Here is a 27,982-nt window from a genome sequence, read left to right as displayed (position 1 = left end):
ATTTTCCTTTTTTCCTTTCTCCCCAAGTGGTTACTGAGATAAATTTTTCCAAAGAGTGAACTGGGTGATATGAAGGATGACAATATAGTTGCTGAGTCTAGTAGTTTTTTTATACTAATGGGTTTTACTAGCATTTTTATTATATGGGCTTTCAATATTATGCCAAGAAAGTCATTTTTTCTATAATTTATTTTTATCATCAGCATTATCAAGCACTTTCTTCTAGCTCAGGAAAGAAAGCACATCTGTCTTTGTTCTTGGTGGTGAATTTAAAAAAGAAATCAAATACTTATCATCAATTCTAACTCACCTGGATAGTAAAAACATCAGTCATCATTATCCAACTCCCAATTCCCAAGAGTAATAATGGAAAATTAAAGGAAGGTAGATTTCTACTAACCAAGCCAGGCAATTTTAATGATTAACTTTCAACTGCAAAAGAAAAGAAAAGGCTCCTTTGTACCTTCTTCTTCCTACTTGAATAAGATCAAAGCAATTTTGCATCTGGTGAAAACTTGGCTGCTTTAAAAAAAAAACACCCAACCCCCCCCCCCAAACCCCACATTTTCCCCAAACCATCAGCAATATATCTACAGTGCCAAACCAACTCATCTAATCACTGGGTGAAAAGTTATTATCATCACTGTGTTGTTTAAACTGCCTAAAGCAACAAAAAACTCCCCAAAACTCTCAGAACAGGCTAATTCAACTGTTGAGCTGACAGGCTTCATGGCTAGAGAGTTGCCATTGGTAGTAAGACTCCAACAAGGAGATATGATAACAATCACTGTGGCAGGGAGAATGAGAAGTCTGAGGAAGGAAGCAATGAGAAGAGCTAGCAATAGCATCTTTTATTTTTTCAGGCAAATTTTGAAATTTATACTTCAGGGTTTCTTATATGTTATAGGCACAGCTACCATTTTGTTATTAAAAAATAATAGCAACTTATGATTACAAGCTAGAAGGGGCCTCGGAGCTCATTGAGCCCAACTGTCTATTTTGCAGATGGGGAAACTGAGGCTGCAAGACATGCCCAAAGCCACACAGTTAACAAGCAGCAGAGTCTGGATTTTAACTCCAGTCCTTCAGACTTCAAATCTATTGTTCCCCCCCCCACCATTATATCACATGATCCTTGAACAGGGAAGAACACGGAAGAAAGGATTCTAGGTGTATCCTTTCTACTTTCTCATAGATTTATTTGGCTTGATAGAGATTTTTTTTTGTCATCTCAGAACCTGGAGTGGCCACCCAAGATAAACTCTAGACTTTGAATTGGAAGACTTGGGTTCAAATGTCACCTCAGACACTTATTTGCTGTGATCCTGGGCAAGTTACTCATCCTAAGCTTTAGTTCCCTCATCTATGACATGATGGAACTAGAAGATATTGGCGGTCCCTTCTAGCTATTAATCTATGAACCAATGATTTGTATGTATTGTACAGAATATCCCAGAATCAGAGAATTTCAGAACTGGAAGGAAGCGTAGTGCTCATCTCATCCAATCCATACCAGATCAACACTCCCCTCCATAGCACTAATCATAAGCATGTATCCAGACTCTGTTTGAAGATGGCTAGAGAGGGACAACTTCCCATTTCCTGTGGCAGCCCATTCTTCTGCTGCATAGCACTAATTGTTAAGAATGTCCCTCCTTACATTGAGCCTAAATTTGCCTCTCTGCAACCTCATGTTCTCCAAGTTCAGTTATTTGGGGCCAAGACAAACAGGTCCTATGACAGGGCTTCCAGAGGACAGTCTTTCAAATATTTTGTTGTTCAGTTGTATACAACTCTTTGTGACCCCATTTGTGGTTTGCTTGGCAAAGATATTGGAGTAGTTTGCCATTTCCTTCCCCATTTCATTTTACAGATGAGGAAACTGAGTCAAACAGGATTAAGTGACCTGCCGAGAGTCATACAGCTAGTAAGTGTCTGAGGCCAGATTTGAACTAAGGAAGATGAATCTTCCTGACTCCAGGCCCAACACTCTATCCACTGTGCCACCTAGCTACTCTAGCCAATACTAATAGCTATCATATATTCTACTCTTCTTCCAGGCTCCTTTTCTTCAGCCTAAATGTCTATAATTCTTTCAATTAAGTATGGCATAGTCTCTAAACCACTCATCATCTTGGTCTCCCATTTTGGACATATATATCTGAGTTCCTAAGTTTGTGTCCTATTTTTATTCCACCAGACATGGAAGGGGATGGAAAATTTATGGAAGATTCACCACAAAGGTTCTAGGGCTATAAATTGGAAAATTCAATCAATGGGAAGTGGGAAGAAATACTGTAGGCTGGGACCAGCAGATTGCCTGCCCGTCTCTCCCTGCAGTGCCAGATTACAACAGAACCTGCTAACAGCCTCCTTCAAAGCCACAGACTTTAGGCACCCTGCCTGGACTCTCTACTATGTAATTTATGCATTTGTTTGGAAGCAAGTGCTTCCTCTGCACCCTATACTTTAAATTTATATTCTAAGGAGGGATGTGTTTTAGCAATTTAACCAACAGTGTGTTTAAATGACAGCTGTGGGGAGGCATATAAACACACAAAGCAATTGAGAGAGCTTGGAGGCAAATATTAACATAATTTGCAGATGAGAATAAAAAGGATTGCTTAAATAAAATAAAGAGCTATAAGGGTGAGACGTTTTTGACAAAAAGAGGAGAATTAATCTTTTTTTTTAACTGCTATTCCTTCCTTGTCAGGAGGAGGTGTCAGGAAGAAAAGAGGAACCTTTGTGACTTTGCACAAGTCACTTAACCTTCACAGGCCTCAGTTTTCTCATCTGTAAAATGAAGGGCTGGATGAAGTTGTCATCATCAACCTAGTTTTAGATCTATAGTCCTAAGAGAATGCAATGAAGTCTCAATTCCTGTTTTATCTCCAAAGTAGAGCCCCTGCTTTGAGTCTATAGAAACTTTCACAACCAAGTGAAAGTAAATTTTGTTTAAGGAAATTTCTTAACTATCCTTTATTTTTCTAAGAGTAAAACAATACATAGACATAGATATATACGTGTTAAAGAATGAATGAAAAACATCTCTTAAATCCTATGTACCAGGTACCATCACTGGAGCCCCAGGGGAGAGCTAAATGAGAAGCTCTTACCCTAAGCAATGGTTACATTGATTTAATTATGGTTCCCAATATAAGGGGCAGGGGAAACTGTGCTGATCTACAGAGAAGATAACAAGTAAATTGCCAACAGTGAAAAAAATTCTTAAAATCTGAGTGAGGTTGGTCTCCTTTTCAAAAATTAAATTTTTGGCAGGCAACATTTTTAAAAAGTATTCCAACTGCAATTTTCCTGAAGTTTTCTTTCTCTACTTTACCAAACTGAAGTAAGTTTTCTTAAAATTCTTCTGAAAAAAAGTCTTCTAAGGAAAAAAAAAGAAGTAAAAATGCTTTCACATAAGAGAATTCTTATAAAGAAGTGCCCTAGGAGTAAGGGGGCACAATAGTCATGACTGAGTCCCAGACAATGCCCTCAGGAGTCTCCCCTATTCTTTATTTCTTTCATAGTATCTTAGATCCATACTGGTTTCCATTTTGGCTCTGCCACTAGTATCTCCACTCAAGGCATACCTAGGCTTTCCCTTTTTTGGTCATTTTTAAAATACAAAAACTCTTTTTCCTTTTAAGCCAAATGGAACAATATGGGAATACAGGTTATATTTTACTAGATACCCATAAGAAAGAAATAACAAAACACCTCAAGTATAAAACTAAAAGGATACATTTAAATTCTGACTAGATGACCCTCTCAAAACTCAATTCTGAACAATATGAGGAGGGATGAGGAGTCAAAACCAGTCACTGTGGGTTTGCCTGTCATCTGGACAGTGGGCAGTGTGAATTCGATGAAATTTGGTTAAAACAAATATGGAATAATGTCTTGAGAAAGAAAAGGGCAATCAACCAAGAGGACTGCAAAGTGTTTGGAGAGCTGGCCTTGGTGCTAAAAAGACTTGGGTTTGAGTCCTGCCTCTAACACGGGAGGTCACTGGCTGGGTGACTCTGGGCAAGTCACTTAACCTCTCAGTGCTCTAAGAAATTTGCTAATACTTAAGATGAAAAGGAGGTGCCAATCTGCATTGATAGAAGAAGTGTGTTCAGCTGAGAGTTCCTTATGCCAATGAAATTACCCATCTAATCCCTGATTCTATCCCTAAAACAAATATCAGTTGTTCTCTTTTTTCTATTCATCCAGATGCAACACTGAGCTAGTCCTCTTTACTTCAAAAATGGCTCCAGGAAATAGCAAGGAAGGCATCCCATTAGCCTGCATAGAAGGCAGTAATAAATATTGCTAATTATTTCTTAAAAAGCAAAATGAATAGGTAAGGCAAGCAAAAGAAAATTTGCCAACATCTGCTATGTCTTAAACATCTGGTACAGATTGCAGAGTAATGTACCTCTGGACTTTGATACTTGCCTAGAATTGATGTCCTACCATGAGAACCTTCTATGTAGGGTGTTGTGACATTTGGGGCTTCCTTAATCTGCTGTTGCTTAGAAACAGCCATTTCCTTAGTGAGAATAATACCCACAGAAGCATCAGGAGCTGTCCAGATGCTTAGCCTAGGCTGGAAATAGGGCCGTCATAGAAAATAGGAAGCTGGGTATATAGCAAATTCTGCAAGCTGAAGAGGTCAGACCAGTATAACACTCCAAATCTGACTGAACTAACTATTGTATCTTTTCGATCATCACTTTAATTCAAACAATATTTTAAAAGTACCAACTACATGTAAAACATTGTATTAGATGCTGAGGATACCAAGAAAAAAATGGGGAGAAAAGGCTCGACCCTCAAGGAGCTTACATTCTACTGGGGGAGGGGAGGTGTTACAATGTGCATAGATTCATATATGGACAATAATCTTAGAAGGGACAGGGCATTGACAAGATTAATGTGGGAGGTGGCACCTGAACACAGCTTTCAAAGAAGCCAGGGATTCGATTTGAAGAAGAAGGGGAAGGGAGGTATACTTTTCCCCAAAGCATAAGCAGGTGGTAGTTTTGGGTACCTCTTCTCAGAGCTGGTAGAAGAACCAGGGGAGGAACATGGGGAGATGGATTATATACTGCTAACGCTTACAAAGCTCATTCCTATCTCCACTACATCTTCCTCATCTTCTACTTTCTACTCAAATGACCACCATTGTGGCCAAGAGTTGAGGCCCTCATCACCTCTTGCCTGGACTATTCTAATTCATCTCCCTGCCTCAAGTCTCTCTCCTAAGCAATGCATCTTAACACTGAAGTGTTAAAGGGATTTTCCTGAAGTGTAGATCTGATCATGTCTCTCTACCACTTAAAAAGAGGTTCCCTATTGCCTCTAAGATAAAACATAAACTTCTTTTGTCAGCTTTTAAAGCCCTTCACAACCTTACTCTAACCTCCTTTTCCAATCATAGATGTTTTCCCCTTTCCTATGCTCTGTGGCCCAGCCAAACTCGTTATTTTGCTGTTCCTCACACATTTGACATTCCATTTCCTATCTTAGCATCTTTGTGATGGCTGACTGATCCCCATGTTTGGAAAGTGCCCCCTTCTTTACCTCTGTCTCTTAGAATCGCCTTTCCTGAAAAAATTCTTACATGAAGCCTTTCATGATCTTGTCCAACTGTTAGTGTCTCCCCCTTCCAAAAATGTATTTGGCATTTACTTTCTTTGTACTTTGTATATACTTAGTTACATTCAGGTTGTCTCATTTGATAGAATGTAAACTCCCTGAGAGCAGGAACTCATTCCTTTTTGCAAATGTATCCCCAGCACTTAGCATAGCTCCTGGCACTTAACAAAATGCTCATTGGTAAATTAATTGATCTTTAGTATAACCCTAGAAAGTAGATATTCTTAGTTAGGTGGTTTTATCCACCTATATTTTACAAACAAGAAAACTAAGGTTTGGAGAAGTTAAGTGACTTAACAGTGTCACACAGTTAATATCTAGAAATACATACATGTACATACACATACATACACACATACACACACACATATATACACATGTACACATACATGTGTATATATGCATACATTCTTGCTACATAATATATGCATACATGTACACATGGAATACACATACATATACTCGTGTATACACACATATGGATATATAGACATACAGGCATATATAGGCATATACAGGTGTATATAGACATGTATATACATGTGTAAACATACATTATACATAAATATGCATAGACACACCCACATATATCTATGTGTCTATATAGATATACAGGTATAGATACGTATCTGTATCTATATATCCATATCTATCTATTTATCTGGATGGATGGAGGAAGCTGAATCCAGGTCTTCTTCACTCCAAATTCAGTCTTCTATTCTCTTTATGGTCTCAGGTCCATAGATAGAAGTTAATGTTGCATTTCTCACCTAATAACGAAAGGTTCTTTCTTCTTAAAACTGCTTCTCCTTCATCCGCTTTTGCCTCTCTCTTCCCAACTCTGACTCCTGATCTTTTTCCCTGAGCAATTGAGAATCATCCCATGGTGAGCCTATAGGGAGCAGAGGGTCCCAAGGTAGGGGATTTGTGTATTTTCCTGGTTAATGGTATGGTTTGTGTTGAGAAACACAGGCTTAGGGTAAGATATTCTATGATGCACACAGACTTAGGGACTACAGGATAGATGCCTGCCTCAGGCCCTGGTATTAGAGACCAGTTTCATGAAAGGTGAGACACCAGAAAAAATTGCCAACTGCATCCAGAACAAGAGTTAGAACTCCGCTAACAATGGACAACAGCTGGCAAAAGAAGGGAAACTAGGAGAGAAGAGGGAATCAAAAGAAAGTTGGACTACCAGTTGGTCCACAGTACCAAAATTAGCCCTTAATAACTCTTGCAATCTGTAAACTTTATCCCCTTTCTGTGCTATGTTAATATCCTTCTCCCTCCTTTTTATTTTTCTCCTGTACTGAATTGTAGTCAATTTCCTTTTAAAAATTAGCCTTGGTTGACCTCATGGGATCATTGACCTAGAAGTGTAATGAATCTCAGAGGTCACCTAATCAAACCCATATCCATTAAAATTATGTGTGTGTGTGTGTGTGTGTGTGTGTGTGTGTGTGTGTAGCTTCTTAATTTTGTTACTAAGAGTCAGTATATATAACAATAGTAATAATAATAATGAGTCAGTATATAATACTCTAGGTTTCCCTAGAGATTATTGTTAAATTAAGTTACATGAACTATACTCAGGATTTTCACAGATCAACTTAAACATATTCAACTTTATATTCATATTCAAATGATTTTACTGTACAGGTATGGTAAATTTTAAGACTATCCCATATATAAAACATACAATATGTAATAGGCTCAATTAAGGAGGGATTATTCATATTACAAAAAGGTCTGCAAGTTACAGGAAGATTCACCACAATATTCTTTTAAATGTCCAGGTCTCCAGGACATTTTAATTATTTGATTGACAAAAATTCAATATGCATGCCTTTGAGAAATCTGTGTTTTAAAAAAAAGGTACACTTATACTACAAATGCCTTTGTTTTATAGATAAGGAAATTGAGTCCCATTAAGGTAAATTGGTGGGCCCAAGATCACATAGGTAAGCATCAGAGACAGGATTTAAAACTAGGTTCTCTAACTCCAAAAGTGATGCTTTCCCTCCTGTACCATAATACTTTCAGAGGGTACCGTCCTGCTGTTAGGGAGCAAGGAAGAGAGGAGGAAAAAGGAAACCCTGTGTTCTTCCCCTTAAAAGGAACTGTGTAGCTGCTTATTAAGGAACCCAGGAAGATTAGAGGAAATGATGGGTTTGAGGAACCCAGCAGATGGCATCTTTAACCCAGCTCTTGAGGTTTTGCTGGCACAAGAAAAAGTTTTGAGAGGCAGCAGTGGCTTCTTCCTCTTCAGGCCTGGCATGAGGTACCACAGTGTCTTTTCTTACCTATTCTATACATTGACAGTTCCTAAGGCCAAGAAGTATCTAAAATATTTTTTTGGGGGGTGGGGAATGGGTATTCTCAACCAGACCTTGTCCAAGGGGCTTAAAAAACATTGATTGAAAAAAATCTCAGGTCTCCTCTATCCCCTAGAATAAACCCCAGGATCTGATGATAGATGGCCCTCCAAGTTCAAAATGGATAAAATGAAATGTACTTATATTTAGTGGAAAGTCCTACAGGTAATTTCTTCCCACAACAAAATTATCTTCAGTCATTTCTCCAATAAAAAAAGTAAATAGCTGTCTTCCAACTTAGGGAAAGAGAAGACAATATATGGATAAAAGAGGAGAGGATGGGAAGGCATGAGATTAGAGGTGGGAGACAATGCTTAGAAGTTGAATAGCATATCTTATTATTCCCCCTTTAAGAGATGGTGCTTATGTACGCTAGCATTCTGGACTCCATTCAGAATTTCAGAAGCCAGTTTCCTTAGATCAGTGCTACTACCTGGAGGCACTAAAGACTCTTTGTTGTTATGCTTCAGTCATTTACTCATGTCCAACTCTTTGTGACCCTGGCTGAGGTTTTCTTGGCAAAGATACTGGAGTGGTTCGCCATTTCCTTCTCCAACTCATTTTGCAGATGAGGAAACTGAGGCAAACAGCGTTAAGTAACTTGCCCAGAGTCACAGTTAGTAAGCATCTGAGGCCAGATTTGAACTCAGCCCAGCACTCTATCCGCTGCACCATCTTACCCTCATTGATTACACTGGTCTGCTTAGCTAAAAATCCTGTAACTTTTCACTTCCAGTAATATTTCTTGGACAGGTAGTACAGGATAATACAGAGAGAGCTGGCCTCACCTTTCTGAGTATCATGTTCCTCATTTGCAGAATTGCCACAATAACAGCACATACTTTATAGGTTTGTTGTGAGGATTAAATGATATAATATATGTAAAGTACTCTGCAAACCTACATAAATATTAGATGGTGGTGATGAGGATGATGAGGATGCTCTGAGTTCCTCACTCCCAACACTCCATCTCCCACCCCTGCTGCCCCCCGTGCATAGAATTCTCCCCATTCACATCTCTGCCTCCTGGATCCCTGGGCATCTTTCAAATCTCAGTTAACATCCCACACCTCTGCAAGAAGCCTATCCCGATTTCCCTTAGTGCTAATGTCTTCCCCCGAAACATTCTTCAGCTTGTTTTCTATATTGTTTGTACATAGCTGGTAGCGTATTCTCTTGAAAGAAAGTATGAACTTAAGAATGCATACTGCACAAAGACTTTTGAGACTGTGTGTGTGTGTTTCTAGTTCCTACTATGTCACTAGTGTAGGGAGTTACTGGTGGGCAACTCCCTCTACCAATTCAGATAAATATCTGCTCTACACTAAGGTCCCCCAATTAGTATGTGAATGTATCTAGTATATGTATCTATCTCGTACATGTTCAGCTCTCTCTGTCCACTGTGCCACAGCAACACATCCAAATTCATTTCATTCCTTCACTATTCAATAAGTAAATATGGAATGCCTCTTACGTATAAAACACTGGAGATGTGAGGAAACAGAGGTGAACAGTCCTTGCCTCAAGAAATTTAGCATGGAGAAGGGGAGATGAAATATACAGGAAAAGGAACAAATGAAATTGTCAGTTGTTTTTTAGTTGCATCTGACTTTGTGACCCCACTTGTGGTTTTGTTGGCAAAGATACTGGAGTGGTTTACCATTTCCTTCTTCAGCTCATTTCACAGATGAGGAAGCTGAGGTAAATCAGGTGAAGTGACTTACCCAGTGTCATCTAGCTAGTAAGGGCCTGAGGCTGGATTTGAACTCAGGAATATGAATATTCCTGACTCTAGGCCTGGCACCTATCCACTGTGACATCTAGCTGCCTTGAACAAATGAAAAAGCATTTAGTATTCTGTTATCATGTGCCAAGCACCGTGCTCAATAATTATCACACATTTGACTAAAATTGCATTTACATTTACATACGTACCTACTGTTTCATCTGATTAAAAACCTCATACCATTTGCCTCTTTAATTCTATTTAATCTTTCCTAATTACCTTGCAGCTGCTAATCAGAAATAATGTTTTAAATATGTACTTTTGTCATTTGCATGTGATTACAGAAGTAGGAATGCTAAAATAAGCACACACCATTCATTTTCGATGGCTGAAATATATTCTTTGTAAAGAATGAAAAAATTCATTTCTTTAAAAAAACACCTTGGGAAAAGTGGCTTATAATTGATGCTTACGTTATAAAGAATGTACATGAAATCTGTGATTTTTAAATAAACGTGCATTTTGTTTTATTAACTACACATTTTTATTACAAGGGTTTCTTTTATCTGCTCGACGGGAAAGGAATTGGAGAGGAAAGGGGATAGTGATAGTGTTGGAGAGAGAGAGATATACAATTTTAAATACACATTTTTAAAAAACAGACATGCAGTCTCCATTCTACCTTGAATGCATGACTACCCAGCCACCTTTTGGATTAGGGCATTCACCTGCTTTCCTGAGCATTTGAGGAACAGTAATACTTTCCTTGAAAGAAAAATAAAATGTTCAAATATAACTATGCTTAAGATGAGCTACTTCCCACATAATGGTATCTGTATGAAATTCTTTTCAAGTGGCTACGTATCAACATCACTTAGGAAAGTAACATATGTAGTACATAGCTAACCTAAGATATAGGTTCAAATTTGGCCTCTGACAGAGATGGCAAAGTGACCCTCAGTAAATAACCTTAGTGATATAAAAAAAAATCAAAGAGGAAAAGGACCAATATGATTTCAAAAAATATTCACAGCAGCTCTTCTTATCATAGCAAAAAACTACAAACAAAGAGGGGAGGTGTCCTTCAAGTAAGAAATGGTTGATCAAATTAAGGTATATTACAGTAATAGGATATTATTGTACCACAAGAAACAATGAAAGGAATAGTTTCAGAGAAATCTAAGAAGACTTCTATGAACTGATGCAGAATGAAGTGAGTAGAACCAGAAAAACAAATTAGATAATAATAATAACATTGAAAAGAAAAATAATCATGAAACACTTTAAACCTTAAAAACTTAAAAGCCCCGGTCAATGCAATGATAAGCCGTGGTTCCAAAGGATCAATCATAAAGAAGGCTACCTACCTCCTAAAAAAAGAGGTAATGGATTCAAGGTACATTATGAAACATGTGTTTTCAGATGACAATGGGGGAATTTATTTCACTTGACTAGACATTTATTGCAAAAGTTTCCCTTTATTTTCAACAGGGAGGGAATTGAAGAGGAAAGAGGTTAATGATGAGGGGCAGGGGGAGGGAGAGGTCACTAAGCATTAGCAAAATGCACAGAAGATTAAAGAAGAAAAACCAGAAAGAAACAAACAGGATAGTTTTGAATGTTGGCTTCATTATATACTTAAAAGGAAAAGCAAGTTTTACATACTATATAGCTGTAGTTTCATGCATAAGCCTTATTTTCTATACTACTTTATAGAAATGCTTATTTTATTTGTTTTTTGTTAAGTTCAGATTTTTAAAAAACAATAATATTAAAAAGTTTTTTAGTTCCCCACCAACAACTTTTTTTTTAACACACTAAGTTACTAAACAATTTCTGTTCTTCATTGGTATTAGGGATTCTCCTCAAGAATTCCCTACAACCATAACCTCACATATCCAGACCTCTGCTCCCTTAGTCCACCCCAAAAGGGTCATTTATTATGTCCAACTGGCTGCAAAAGTTACTCACACATATAAACAGTCTAGACTATGACAATTCTGTCCACCAGGTGGCAGTGTACTTCGTTTCTTCCCCATAAGCAAGTCGGAAATCCCACGTTCTGCAGCAATCTGCAGAGCTCTCTTTTTCCCTCTCATTACAATTACATACATGGTTTGCTCCCCACTCCACCCTCCTCTCATTGCTTTTTTCTTTACTAAATGGGAACAGACTAGTTTTGTGAAAGATAACATAACTAAATGAATATTTCCTGTTTCTTGTCTTTCAAGAGAATAAAACCTACTATCCATGTGTCATATCTTCAAACAGGCCTTTAAATTATTATAATTCTCCATAATTATGAGGGGTGATTATAGGTATATATCATACACACATGTCACATATATCATACACAATTTCTTGGTTAATTTAACCAAAGATAAAACTGAGTTAAAATTTTTGATGAGAACATCAGGGAGGGGTGTTTATTATTTCATGTAATGGAATCTCTGGCATCTTTCAAATGCATAGCACCAGTGCTACTTCCTACCTAAGGGCTGTCCAAAGCTACTCACTTGTTAGTCTAGTGGAATTTCCCTATATATTAATGATTCTCTTCCTTACAAGTGTGTATACGTTTTGTATTTACTTTTCTGCGTACATGTTGTTTACACTCAATTAAACTTTGAGATCTTTGAGAGCAAGAATGGTTTCACTGGTCTTTGTAGCTATTTCTAGCACAAAGACTAGTGCTGGCACAGACCAGGCAGTGAAAAAATGCTTGAGGGATTAAAGGGAGAAAGCCGAAGAATGAGGCTCCCCGGGCTGTCTCTGTCTTTGGGTCACTGTAATACCTGCCAATTTGGCTTCTTCTAGTCTCAGCTACTCTTATCTGTAAAACAAAGTTGATACAATCAGTTCTCTCTCCCATCTGACACTATAGCCAGGTATGAAACGGAGAACCCCAAATCAGGTTCAACTTGGCTTGAACTACTACCTCAAGCTGAGGTAGCATGGGAGTCTGTCAGCTGTGAAAAAGGAAGGGAAAATGTTGCAGTCTGTGAACAACCATTTGGCAATGGCATTGGGAAATGGCAGGCTACATGAAACTGGCAAATCAGTTTCCTTGACCTGGTGGCCCCTGCCCACTTGAAGCTCCTAGAGTGAGAAAGGGAGAGAAAGAGGCATAGGAACCCTTTATAAAGAGAATGGGAATGAAATGGTTTGAGAACCAGTGAATTAGACTGAGCAAAGGTAATGAAAATGAAGCAAAAACCAAACACGATTTTTGTGGGAGGTCTCGTGTGTGCGCGCGAGTGTTTTGCCTGATAATTTACATTTCTAGAAACACACTAACTAGGAATCTGAATGGTTCCATCCATTAAAAAAAAAGAGGGAGAGAACATGTGCATGGCAAGAATGACATTTTTTCCCAAAAGAAAGCTGTTAAAATATCTTTCCTATTCCATATAATTTTAATATCTCATACAGCTTAAAAAAAATGAAAACAATTTCAATGTGCTCCACGTGCCTGGAAGGAATTCTGACGATTCCACCACCTCCCCTACAAGTAGTGATTTGATGAAACAATAATGATTTTTTTGTTTTTTTAAGCACATCATACATTTTGCCATATGATGCACGTCTGGATTCAGGGATTCGTTTCCAGCTGGGTTCCAAAACAAAAGGCTTTGGTACGATCATAAACTATGAAAACCAAATGAGGTCCCCGAAAGGGATCCACTGTAACAATGAGAGGCTCTGGGATTGACTATTAGGATTTCAGTCAGTGGACACTATGTGGAAGAACCCCTCTGTAATGGGATGCTCTCATTACAGAGAAGGCTTCTTGTTTTAGAAGCCTTTCCCAAATGGAAGAAACAGTATATCTCCCTTTTCTGACAGAGACAGACAGACAGACACACACACACACACACACACACACACACACACACATATACATACACACACAAGAGTATGTGGTTCTTAAAACCAAGTCTTGTCAGTTATTCACCAAGGTCAGTTATTTCCTTCTCTGTAGTATAACTTAAGTTTACCTAATCATTTTTAAAACTAAAAAAATATTCTGCATCTCAGATCTCCATGGTAACTTCATGCTCAGATTACTATAGCCCTCTGACTGGGCTCAGAGCCACCCCAAAGCCACTTAAAAATGTCTTGCTCACAATTTGGAACTATGCCCAAAGGTCTATAAAACTGTGCATACACTTTGATCCAATAATACCACTCCTAGGTCTGTATTCCAAAGAGATAAAAAGGGGGGAGGGGCAATGACTTATATAGGCAAAAATATTTATAGCTGCTCTTTTTTGTGGTAGCAAAGAATTGGAAATTGAGAGGATTCCAATCAACTGGGGAATGGCTGACAAGTAGTGGCATATAATTGTAGTAGAATAGCACTGTGCCTTATAAGAAATGACAAGAAGGATGATTTCAGAAAAACCTGGAAAGACTTACACAAACTGATGCAAAGTAAAGTGAGCAAAACCAGGTAAATACTGTACACAGTAACAGCAATATTGTATGATGATCAACTGTGAATGACTTGGCTATTCTCAGCAATACAATGATCCAAGACAATTCCAAAGGACTCATGATGAAAAATGCTATTCACATCCAAAGAAAGAACTGATGGGGTCTGAATGTAGATCAAACCATACTATTTTTCACTTTTTTTTTAATGCGGTTTTTGGTCTGTTTTTCTTTTACAACATGACTAATATGTACATGCTTTGCATGACTGCACGTGTATAACCAATATTAAATTGCTTAACATCTCAGGCAGGGGGAAGGAGTGAGAAGAAGGGAAGGAGAGAATTTGAAACTCAAAAATTATTTAAAAAGGAATGTTAAGGGGCAGCTATGTGGCATAGTGTATAAAGCACTGGAGTCAGGATGATGTGAGTTCAAATCTGGCCTCAGATACTTACTAGCTGAGCAACCCTGGGCAAATAACTTAACCCCATTGCCTAGTCCCCTAACCCCCCAAAAAGAAGGAATGTTAAAAATTGTTTTTACATGTAATTGAGAAGAAACATTATTCAACAAAAATGTCCTGCTCATCACTGCTAAAATTATCTTATTAGCTCATTAATATAACAACAAAATAATAACAATAACAACAGTATTTATAGAGTGCGTACTATATACCAAGCATTGTGCTAAGTGCTTTTGAATTATTATCTCATTAAATCCTCACGACAACCTTGGGAGGTAGGTGGGTGCTATTATCACCTCCATTTTACATATGAGGAAATTGAGGGAAAACAGAGGTTAAGTGACTTGTCCACAGTTAAATAGGTAGGAAATGTCTGAGGCTGGATATGAACTCAGGTCTTCCTGACTCCTAGCCTGGCACTATCAATAAGAAAATCAACCACTAGCATTCACTGCTCTGGAGGTATCCCATTGGCCTCTAGATGAAATTAACTTTGAAACTTGCCATTAATTCAATTAATTCTACATTCTCAACTCTATCTGATCATGCAACCATGGTCCAGTTAAACTAGATTACATAGGGGCCCTTACGTTCCAGCTTTACTTTTTCATCTGAGAGCCTTTGCTTAAACCATACCACAGGGAAAGAAGAACATATTTTCTTCTACTAACAAATCATATACCTCTCTTCTTCTGAATCAAGGGTTCTTAGAGTATGTGAATCTAACTTTAAAATGTTTGATAACAGTATTCCAATATAATTGATTTTCTTGGTAATCCTACATATTTTGTTTCATGAATTAAAAAACATTAATCTGAGAAGGGGTCCTAAGGCTTTACCAGACTACCAAAGTAGTCCATGATATTGAAAAAGAAAAAAAGGATAAGAATCCCTATTCTAAATTATATTTAAAAGCCCGTTACCTTCATGAAGGTTTTCCTAATGTAAACATTTTGCCACTCCAATTCCACATTCTGATTACTCATTCCTGGACACCTTCCTTCTCCTATAATCACTGTATTATGTGTTTCTGTTAAGTGCTATGGTGTGTCCAAAGTTAGAATGTGGGTCACGTTTGCCAATGTGCACTCCAAGAAACCCACAAGGGACCTATAACATTATAGACCTCAATAAACTTGTTGTCTTAAGTAACTGACAGAAGTTGTTTTTGTTATTTCTCAGGACAAGGAGAAACTTGAAAGACTAACCTTCTTACTCAGTTTGCAACACAACAGAAAACAATAATCCTAGTCTGATTTGTTTTTTATACTAAAATATAAAAATAAACCAACAAAAAGACAGTGTTTTTCTTTTCACAGGGCAAAAATTATCTCAATTCGCTGTATGACAGACTACTATTTCTTAGCAGTCAGTGACACCCACTCATCACAACCTGGTGAACCATCCCCTGCTTAACTGGTTTGACAATTAACTGTATTCATGACAAAATTGTGAGTTGGAGAAAAGCAGGAGGGGGTGGCCCTCCCCGCCCTTCCACCCTCCTATGCCCCTAGGCAGGGACTGCGGGAAAACATGCAGGGCTGGGGCTCACTCTCAGGAATAACAAAGCTGTATACAACTCAATCCCCATTCACTTGAATTGACACAGTAGTCCACTTAATCTCTTGGATATAAAATTTGGTTTTCATTTTATTAAATTCACAATCCATATATCAGACACCCACAGTAACCTCTAGTTGCCTTTCAACTCAAATGTAAAAAGGCTTACAATTTTAGTATTCACATTCCTCCTTCTAATTTAAGTGTTCATCAACATTTTATGAAAGATGAAGGAGGCTGGGAAGCATCTTTATGGAAGGCAAGTAAGGTCATACCATCATATACTAAATCACTCAGGTAACACAAGCTATACATAAAGCTGAAAAAATGAGCATAAAAGGTCTGCACACCAGGGTTTGGGAGGCATTTGGGGGCATAGGAAAGAGCACTTGATATGAAATTTGGGAAACCCTGGGCAAAGCTTGGCTTTATTGCTCTGTATATAGCATAGCTTACTGAAACTGTCTAAGGCTTGTTTTCTTGAAGTGTCAAATGGGATAACAATACTTGTGTTGGTAATCTGATGAGGATGACATGAGAAATATGAATGAGAGAATTCTTTGAAAATAATAAAGTTCATGGCATGGTACTGGAAGAGTAGGAAGAAGTCATCATGTCCTCGTTTTAGAGATAAGGAAACTGAGGCCCAGAAAAGTTGTAACACATCCAAGGTCACACACATGGGTATTAAGCGACAAAGCCAGGATTTGAACCAAGGTTCTCCAATTCTCAATCTATCAGGCATTTCCCTGCACTATGCCAGTGAAACAGTTAATTGCAGGACATTAACATTTTGGATTCTGAGCAATAAAAACCCACCTGGGAATGCTGGTCAGATAGGTCAGGACATTCTGAAACTCTTTCTCTGGGATTTCGCTGAAGGCTGGGTAATCTGGGAATGTGATGACTGGGCATCCATCTTGTCCCCGTCCACCTGAAAATCAATTTTTAAAAAAGCAGTTAAAATAAATTCAGCCTATTCCAACTGAGCAACATTAATAACAGCAGAAAGTGTCTAGAAACTTAATTTTTTTAAATTAAGCAGCAGCATATATGTTCTTGTTTTTTTTTTTTAGTACAGAAAGGAACTGCTCCCCCCCCTTGAATTTCTCTTCCCGTTGAGAAGTCCCTAGAATGAGGGATGGAATATTCACTTCAGAATAGGTAAACAGTTTCTCAGGTTTCACTGAGCCTTCTTTGTATCCTCTAGGAGTGATAATGGGTCATTTTGGGTGCATTTCTTTCCTGCTTCTCAGATATTTTTGTTCTTATCTAGATATGAAAATAAAAATGCTGAAATGTCAGAGGAAAGGAAAGCTATTACAGTTATTCTCCCACATTGGGACCTTCCCCATCACAGTTCCATGTATAGCAGGTCAGCATCAGAAATTAAATGGGAATTTTGGTGGAGTTTTGTGGAGAGAAGCTACAGATGACCTGCAGAGGCCAGCAGATGACACACAGAAAAAGTTTAGAAATTAAAAAGAAAGGTTTAGAAACTCAGAAATGCACAAAACATATGTATAGTATTGTATAATATCAACATATTTTTATCTTTTAATAACATAAATATACACACAATTTCTTCTCTGGTATGAAGGGAGGCCAAAAAGTTTTATGCAGATTTTCCAGATTGCAGGGGCACCACACCCCTAAGCCCTACATACAGTGTGGAAGGGATTAAGAAGTACAGTCTTGGAAATGGCACCCACTCCCCCATTGCCAAACAAAAATCCCAACAAACTCTTATTCACCCAAGATTCCCAGTGTGATGGCAATCCAAGAGTTTGAGAAGTACTTTTCAAAAGGGATCTTCTGCCCATCCCCTTACACAGAATTCATATAACTTTCCAAGTTTCAGTATTTGGGTTTATGATTTTTAATCCTCCTCTAAAATACTAACTGATACCTTTGCTTTCTCTAAAGGGAAGTCAGTGGAAAAAAGGCTTTGGCAGGCTCTTCCAGTCTTTGAGTCCAACAAAGGGCAGAATGCCTATCAGTGATCAGCTTCCCTAATTTCCGACAGGTCAGTCACCAATGGGAAGGCTGAACACCAGGTGATGAATTCTCCTGGGCCTTAGCAATACCAAAGATCTATTAAAGGCATTTTGGAACTATGAGTTACACTCAAGAAGGGATAATGGGTCTAACCATTATCATAAACATTAAGTTAACCTTGAAGTTCAGTAAAGAGATGATCTGTCTATAAATAATAAAAGTTGAAAGGTCTGAAATTTGAGCTTTTAGGTAAAGCCATTTTTCTCTTCTGTGTTTTCTTGTGTCACCCACACATTTAAAAAAAACTTTTTTTTAATCTATTTCATTAAATGTTACCCAATTGAATGGAAAATTTCTTTAACACTCATTTTTTAAAATTCTAAGTTCCAAGTTCTCTCCCTCCTTTCTGCCCTTCCCCCATCCATTAAGGCAAGAAGTATGATATTGATTATACATGTAATATTGCTTATATATTGATAATACATTTGATTATACATGCAAAATATATTTCAATATTAGCCATGTTGCAAAATAAAATATACCCATACATTAAAAAAAAAGGCACCCAAGAAAAATAGACAAAGTGAAAAAAATGTATGCTTCAATGTGCACTCAGAGTTCAGCAGTTCTCTCTCTGGAGGTAGATAGCATTTTTCATCATGGATCCTTTGACATCATCTTGGAGTATCATATTGATCATGGAGCTGAGTCTTCCCAGTTGATCGTCCCCTACAATAATGCTCTTGCTGCCACACATTTAATCTTAAGGAAATGATGAAAGCTGTATCACAGTATTTCCAACTCTTTCTTAAAGCTCTTCACTTAAATCCTTTCCACAATGCCGACATATTCTCTATGCATTTGCACCTTTTGGTATCTCATTTTCCTCCCTTTCCCAATCAGCCACCTCTTATTTGAAAAAAAGAGAGAGGAAAAGGTTCAGAAAAATTGAAATGATAACCAAATACAACATTTTATGTAGTATTCCACAACTTTATTCCCCTCATTCTTACACATAGGGAAACGGATTTCTCTCTATCTTCTGTTAAGAGTAGAGGATACAAGGGGCAGCTAGGTGGCACAGTGGATAGAGCACCGGCCCTGAAGTCAGGAGGACCTGAGCTCAAATCCGGCCTCAGACCAAACACTTGACACTTAACTAGCTGTGTGACCCTAGGCAAGTCACTTAACCCCAATTGCCTAAAAACTAAACAAAAAAAAAGAGTTGAGGATACACAAAAAAGTGACTGAACAACTAATATTTCCAGATGACCCATACAGAAGATAATAATAAGTATTATTAGTATTTCCTTTAAGGTTTACAAAGCACTGTGCATAGATAATCTCATGTGGAGCTCACAACCACCCTGGGAAGTATATTTTTATTAACCTCACTTTACAGATGAGGAAACTGAGGCTACCTGCCAAGCAAGTTAAAATCTTAACCCAGATCTTACTGACTATAAAAACAGCGCTCTATCCATTATACCCCTTAACTGCAAGAAAGAAGATGGAAACAAAGGCAGTAATAAGAAAAAAAAAGGTTATTTATATAAGAATGCCAGATGGCTAAGGTCCAGAATAAGTCCAAGGCTTCATATTCCAGCAAAACTAGAAGGATTATTTCCCAATCTCTTCCTGCCCTTCCCTTCCCTTTGTATAAACCAAAGAGTCAAAGATGCAGCGTGGACAAGGCCTACACACTTCTGAGTGTGATGCAAGCCAGATTAAAATGTAATTGGGAAATAGTTAACAATACAAATTAATTAAATTAAATTAATACAGTTAAAAATACAAAATATAAAAATACAAAAAAACCATAGATAATATTACATTTTAAAAATTAAGTCATCATGCAGGTCACAGGGATCCTTATATACGGTTTGGTGGCCTCCCTTTCTATTTGAGTTTGATACCACTGGTATAAATCATCTCTCATGTTTGGATCAGACTCCCTATACATCCATGTCTGTTAATTTTGTTGTTCAGTTGTTTCACTTGTGTTCAAGTCTTTGTGACCCCATTTGGGGTTTTCTTGGCAGAGATACTGGAGTGGTTTGCCATTTCCTTCTCCAGCTCATTTTACAGATAAGGAAACTGAGGCAAACAGGGTTAAATGACTTGCTCAGGGTCACACTGTTAATAAGCATCTGAGGCCAGATCTGAACTCAGGTCTATACATTGTACCACCTAGTGGCCCGTTAACAGGATCACAGATTTAGAACTGGATAGGACCTACCCCCTACATTTTACATATAATTAAACTGATGCCCAAAGAGGTTAAGAGGCTTGCCTTAAGATACATGGAGAAAGTGTGGCAGGGTCAGAATTTGAACCCAGGTCTTCTGATTCGAAATTCATCATTCTTTCCATTTCACCATGCTTTATCTTTGTCTTCCTTCAAGAACTAGCTCAGCTCAGGCATCAATTGCCCCATGAAACCTAACATGACCCTTCAGTTGAAACATCCTTCCCTTCTCATATTTTTTATAGTATTTTGTCAAGACCCTTCCCCTGCCCTGGTCACATTCTCCTTGCTATCTCGCTTATTTCTAAAAATATCTTACCTCTCTGCCTTCTAACCCACTAGGTAATAAACCATTCGAGGCCAGGAACTATCGTTTTTCATTGTTATATTCCCATTACTTAGGACTGGGCTTGTTCATAGTAAGTACTTAATAGATGTTTATTGAATTGAGTGATTTGCTCTAAATATAAGTGCCTGAGCAGGAAAAAACATTATTACATCAAGTTGCCACTGGTTTCCACTGACCCTGGAGGAGGAGAGGAGGGGGAATTTTGATGATTTATCTTTTCTTCCTTTGGTAGAATGTATTAATTTTGCATGCCTTTTCCTGTCTCTCTGGCTTTTATAAACTGTCATGTCGAGGAATAGAAAAACCATAGTTAGGTTTTGCCATCATGTTTAGGAAAGGCAGTTTGTCCGACACAAACGATCAGGAATACTGCAGTAGTCTCCTTGGTCAGTTCTTGAGAGATGGAGTTAAATAAGGTTGCCAGTTATAAATAGCTGCCTTTTCTATTTGGAGACACCAGGCCTTTAGAAGGGTAAAAACATAGATCCTTAATTCTCCTCGTTAGTCTCGAGTACATTCCGAGTCTTTTCATCATGATCCAAAAACAACAAAAGTGAATAGCAAACTCTAGTTCACCCAGAATCCAAACAACTAAAAAGCCGAAATCAGATTGGGGAAGAAGGGCATTTTTTCCCCTACTCTTTCATATGGAATGCAAATGGCCGATAAATGAGCTGGTCTCAGGGACTGACTTAGAACAACCACTTGGAATTAAAATTGTAATAAGCTAGAAGGGAAATTTCATGAACCTCCTGGTTATTCGTGCCCTCCATCTTCCAGAGATCATTTATGGACTTCTTTGGGTACCATGTGGTAGAGTGGAAAGGGCACAGAAGTGGGCCTTAAAAAATGAGATTCAAATCCAGTTTTTCACTCATTGCCCATGTGATTTTAATTAAGTCACTTCCTCTCTCCAAGTCTCTGTTTCCTCATCCGTAAAATGAGGAGAATGTCTAACTAAGGTGACTTGTAACTGTAAATCTATGCTCCTATGTTCTTCATGCTTATGGAATTGCATTGACCTAGATGACTCCTAAAGTATGGAGAGAAAATAAAAGGAACCAGGATAAAACCTTGAGAATTCTGAACACTTACTGAGTGAGAACAGGATGCTAATCTAGCTTAAATATCTTTCTCATAATATCCAGTCATGGGACTTGTGTCCACTGTAACCACACTTACCCTTTTCCTCCATCATTCCAAGCTGCCCTCTTCCTTTTTTGTAAGCTCCAAACCTTTCTCATGAGCCAGTTGCAGCCTAATTGCTAGAAGACTCCCACAGCAAGAGCTGTACAGGTGTGACAAAAAATCCAGAATGAAACCCACTCCTTCCCAGGCTGTTGGCTTCCTCAAAAGGTTTTGTCCTCCAGGGTAATGATGGATAGGTAAGTGCCCTATCTCCTGCCTTTTTTGTTCTGATTGGTATAGAGAGAGGTACACAGGTTGAGTAGATAAGGATGGCTTGCAACAGATTTCAGATTTCATTTTCTTTCCCTTAAACCTGTTTCTCTTTCAAACTTCCCTATTACTGTCAAATACAATAGCATCCCTTCCAGTTTCCCAGGTTCACAATATGGTGTTATCTTCTTTGTTATTTTCAGCTCCTCACTCTTCTTTCATCTTGCATATTCAATTAGTTGTCAAATCTTGTTGTTTCTACTTCCCCATCTCTGCCATCTCTTCCCTCTTATCCACTCACATAGCCACCCCCCTAATTTACACCCCCACCACCTCTCACCTAGACTGTTAAAATAGCCTTCTGATTGGTCTCTGTACCTCAAGTCTCTTCCATCCACAATCCATCTACAATAGCTGCCAAAATGATTTTAATAAAGAAAAGGTCTGACTACAGCATTCTACTAGTCAAAAAATGTGAATGGCTCCCTATTGATTTCAGCATCAAATACTGCTTAATCTTAGTCTCATCTTTTTTAAAATGTCTATTTCTGTATAAGTTTTAAAATATGCGGAACTATGAGCCCATGAGTAAATGTATATAATTTATAAATAAATAAAGAAGCATTGGGGTGAAGCCTCATTTTTTAAATTGGTGATGTAATATAGTCAAAAAAGTTTGGAGATCATTAATAAAGAATAATCTCCCTCCCTGAGATAAAATGGTGGTAGCTGAGAACTAGTCCTTTCAAGAGCTAAAGACTATAATTCCCTGGAAAGTTTTGACTGCTCTGTAACAATCCAAACTGAAGTAAGGATATGTCAACGCAGCAAAAGTACCTTTAGTTAAAACCTACAGTAATAAAGAAAGGGAAAAGTTTTCAAAAAAGTTTTCCATTCCTGCAAAGAAACTGAAATGGGAAGATATATAGATATAGATATGAGACTGTATAATCGTAGAAAGAAAATTAAGGAAACGTTCAAACATATACAAAATCATGATTTGATTTCTTAAAAGACCTTTCTTCAAGCTTTCCTGTCCTCTTTTCCCCTACAATTTTCTTTGTCTTTGTATCTGTCTTTGGGCAAGTGGCTGGAAAAACCTGAAATGTCAAGTCTATGAGTTACAACGCAATGTAAAAAGTGCTATAATAAAATGATGCTAAAACATACTAAAAGTCCATTTTTTACTAAAAGTCCATTTTGTAGAGATCCTAATTACAAATATTGGTTGCTATTACTAGTTTTTTTGTATTATACCTATGCCTAAAAACTACATTTTCATAAACTTAAAAAAAACTTAGAGAAAACAAGAATCCATCTTTCCTTTTATATCCACAAACCTAACTATTAATACTTAAAAAAAACCCCACCACATTGTTTAAATATGGAAACAATTCTCTTGTTATTCATTTTATTGAAAGAAAAGTATTTGCTGGATGCAGAATAATTAATCACTGCATATAAAAACTTGAATTAATAATAGCCTCATGTCAGTATGAAAAAATGGGACATCATGAAGCTATTGTATTCTCCCACTGTATATTGTGCCAAGTAATGAATCACAATAAGAAAGGATTCTCTTATTTATGCAGCATTTTTGGTAGACCTGATTGATTTTATAATCATGTGTATTTTCAGATATCTTGGCTCAACTACCAATTGACCTGGTTCCCTAGCATCTAAGGTCATATGAAGGTTAGAAAAGTATAAAAAAGTCTGAGTGAGGCAAGTCCTTCTGCCAAGGAGACTTTATGGAACAATACAGGAAAAGAAGCATAAAATAATTTTCAATCCATTTCAATCCATAGAATACTGAAGTTGGAAGGGGCCTTAGGAGTTGGTTAAAGCTCTATAGATTGATTACAGTTATCTCTTGCACATTGTGGGGGTTAGGAGCCCTGCACCCCTGCCATCTAAAAAAATCTACATTAAATTCTCATAACAGAGAAGAAGTCTGAATTATTATGGTATTAAAAGATAAAATATGTCGATAGTATACAATACTATCGGCATATTTTATGCATTTCTGAATTTCTAAACATTTTCTGTGTCATCTACTGGCCTTCATGTGTTGCCTGTGGTTCCCACAAAAATTCCCAAAAAATTCCTATTTAATTTCTTATGCCAACCTGCAATATATCAAAACTGCTATGGAGAAAGTCATGATGTGCAAGGGATAACTGTACTGTTAAAAGGACAGGCTCCTTAACCTGTGGATATAGAGTCAATGTGAAAGAGACAACTGGGTATCTAATTGCAGAAAATGATAATCGGATGGCTCAGGCTTCCAGATTTTTCCTCCCAGTGCTGAAATTCCAATATCACCTTTGAGAAGATAATATTTATTGTATCCTACAAATCATAAAGTATTATATTAATGCTATCATTCCTCTAATTTATTATTATATGTTGATTTACTCTCCAACCAGAGTCTAAATGTAACATTTGTAACATTTTGGGGCCTAATCATTACATTTCCTAACTAACTGGAAAAGAAATGGTAAATATTCTTATTCAGTCTGCCATTTAATAAGCATTTACTATATGCTACCCATTGTGCTGAACACTGGAATATTCTAGAATTTAAGTTCTTGGACTGATTCTTCACTTATAATTCCTTATTTTGTCCTTCCTTGGAACACCAGTCCTCTTTTACCTGCACAATCTAAGTAATACTTCATCTGTACATTTGTCCATTTTATTTTGCAAGTGAACAAATGATTCAAGGTGTTCTTGGGAGGTTATTTCAACAAGGAATGCAAACGAATCCAGGAGAGATGCTTAGCCTAGAGAGGCCATAGCAGGATTCTGCCTTTCCATGGCCTTTTCATGGTCACTGCTTTCATTCTGCAATATTATTTGCATATCTAGAGTGCTTCTGATAGATCATGTGCCTTGGGTTTCTCTCTCCCAAGTGACCTTGTCTGTGGATGGTAGAAAGGCTTTAATAAGCAAACAACTTGCAGAATTATATATATTTTTGGTATAACTTGTAGCTTAGGGCCTCCTAAAGTTTTGGACTCACATGAATTGAGTCCACTTCTGGGGGCTGATCCCAAGAGGATTTATTTCTCTCTGTTTCATTGCCTTCATTTAGAATCACCCTAGGAAAATACTGTAATATACTCATAGTAAGAGGTCATGTCCAAGTTTCCCTAAATGTTTGTGATGGGTATCCTAAATCCCTAACAAGCATTCAGGGTAACATGTCTACATCACATATGGGACAACCTATTGTTTACTCTAGAGAAAATGTAAAAGACAACAGACTCACAGGAACTGATAAACGGAGAGAAAAAATGTAAAACATTGAACTGCCCATCAGTTTCTCCAGGAGAGCAGCGAACTTAGGGGTTGCTGTTGGGGCAATCCTTTGAAATTCTGGTTAGGCCTTTTCATATAGTCTTACAGTCCTTCCAAGATTCAATACCACCTCCCTCAGAAGATAAGAATATTTGGGGGACTAAATAAGCAATCCCAATCTTTTTGAACCTGCGTTGTCTGATTTACTTGTAGTAACAGCTGAAAGAGGCAAGACCCAAGTCTCTTCCACATCCCTTTTGTAATGTGGCTTCAGGGTTCACCTTGGCGATCCTCATCTTTCTCTAAGAAGCATATGGTTAAGGAAAAACCTGCTTTTAGAAGGCTGGTGACCAAATTGTAAAACTTAGGCACTCTTAAACTTATCCTTTCTTGAGACTAGTGGACATGTTCATGTCTACTTCTGCCATATGCTTCTTCAGGAAATCTTTCATTATCCAACTCCTACCATTTCTTGAGAAAGGAAAGTCTACTTTCTCAGTCCCTGCCCTACTTCTCAGGCTGCATGCAAGCACATGCATCTCCCATGTGCCTATGCCCCAAGAAAGCTATTTTGAGTCCTGAAGGATGAGACAGGTTACCTTCCAGATAGGACCAGGTCTACCCTGCTGCATCTTGGTCTATCTTCTAAAGGCTAAGAGGAAGTACAAGAGTACAGGCTGGTTGGTCAACTTCCTATTATAGATCACAGGGAGACATATCCTCCTATAATTGTTTGTCTTCCTGAGTCTCAGCAAGTCAACTGCCAAATTTCCTGTGTCTTCTTAGCAAAGTGACAGTGAACATGCTCACACTCCACGAGTGGGTGACCCTCAACGCACTTTCAAACCAAGACTCATGTCCAATAATCTTAGTCATGTTCACTGGTGAAGTCAAATTAATACAAGATCTTCCTGATATATTCATCCTTCCAATAATATTTCCATTTGTGGCTAGTACTTTTTGGACTTGATGTCAGAAGTTTTGCTTATCTAACTCATTTTGTTAAAAACTTAAAGTGCCTAATAGAGGTTTTCAAAAATGGTAAAAGCAGTCTTTGCTGCAAGGACCAGGGGACTAAAGAGCTGAAAGAAATGCTAGAAGTCAACAAGCCAGATCTCCTCATTTTGTAAATGAAAACAATATGGTTCAGAGATCTTAAGTGATTTGCTCTAGGGTAAACAGATAGTAAAGAAAAGAGATGGGCACTCAAGTCAGATTCTTGGCCTCCAGAGCCAAATGCATTTTCCACTACAACACACTCTTCAGGTGAAAAAGTCACATCACTTCTTTTTAAACAGTCTTGTTGACAAGGCAACACAAAGCATTTACTTCATAGGTTCTTTGCAAAGTTAATGCCAAACAATGCTAAAAGAATTCTTGAATAATTCTGAGATAATCCCTCCAAAGCTTTTGTCATTCGTATTTGCAAAACAATAATTTTAGGGAATGTGGACCAATTTCCTTGGCCTGAATGGCAGATGATGTATAACTCATCTATTGAGAGCACAAGGGATGTTTTTTCTTTTAATGCAAACAAGGATTCTGCTCTATCTTTTCCTTAAACTCCAACTTAAACTTCTACACCCAGATCCTATAGCTAAGACAGAAAGCTTTAGTTCCATCCTCCTAAGGACAAGGAATTTTCCAACCAAGTGACACATTCTACTATCAACAAAGACACTATGTTTTCTACAGCTGTTCAAATTGTGTTTTACATTTCTTCTATTAAATTAATTTTTGTCCTCCTCAAAGCATCACATGCAGTTTGGATAACAGAGAAGCCAATGAGTAGGGTACATTTTAGAGACTTAGAAGAAGCCACTTGATTATAAGAATGATAATTATATACAACATGTATGTAGTGTTCTAGAGTTTACAGTAATGTCTCCCTACAATTCTCCCAAGTCTCATATTTTTTAGAGAGACTTAGAAAAGCCCATAAGAATGATAATTACATACCACTACTAGGTCTGTATCCCAACGAGAGCCAAGCAAAGAGGAAAGGACCCACACGTACAAAAATATTTATAGCAGCTCTTTTTGCGGTGATGAAGAATTGGAAATTGAGGGAATGCTCATCAATTGGGGAATGGCTGAACAAGTTGTGGCACATGATTTCGATGGAATGAATACTACTGTGCTATAAGAAATGATAAGCAGGCAGATTTCAGAAAAACCTGGAAAGACTTGCATGAACTGATGCAAATGAAGTGAGCAGAACCAGGAGAACATTATACACTACAGCATAATATTGCAGCAATACTGTATCATGATCAACTGTGAATGACTTAGCTGTTTCTCAGCAATACAGTGATACAAGACAATTCCAAAGGACTCATGATGAAAAATGCTATCCACCTCCAGAGAAAGAACTGGTGGAGTCTGAATGCTGATGGGAGCATACCATTTTTCACACTCCGTATTATTATTACTATTTTTTATTTTTTCCCCTTTGGGTCTCTGTCATCTTTCATAA

At 37.7% G+C, this 27,982-nt stretch overlaps 1 protein-coding gene across 1 annotated transcript in view; it reads right to left on the bottom strand.

Moving 5' to 3' along the window:
- Nucleotides 1-27,982, bottom strand: part of MCF2L (MCF.2 cell line derived transforming sequence like) — a 382,959-nt gene that overhangs the window by 99,863 nt on the left and 255,114 nt on the right. The window contains 1 exon segment of the mRNA XM_078147328.1: nucleotides 17,030-17,144. Coding sequence (XP_078003454.1) covers nucleotides 17,030-17,144 — 115 coding nt within the window.

Source organism: Phascolarctos cinereus, unplaced genomic scaffold (genome assembly GCF_003287225.1).
Source record: "Phascolarctos cinereus isolate Bilbo 61053 unplaced genomic scaffold, phaCin_HiC Scaffold_7;HRSCAF=346, whole genome shotgun sequence".
Lineage (NCBI taxonomy): Eukaryota > Metazoa > Chordata > Mammalia > Diprotodontia > Phascolarctidae > Phascolarctos > Phascolarctos cinereus.
This window is presented reverse-complemented; position numbering and strand designations above follow the sequence as displayed.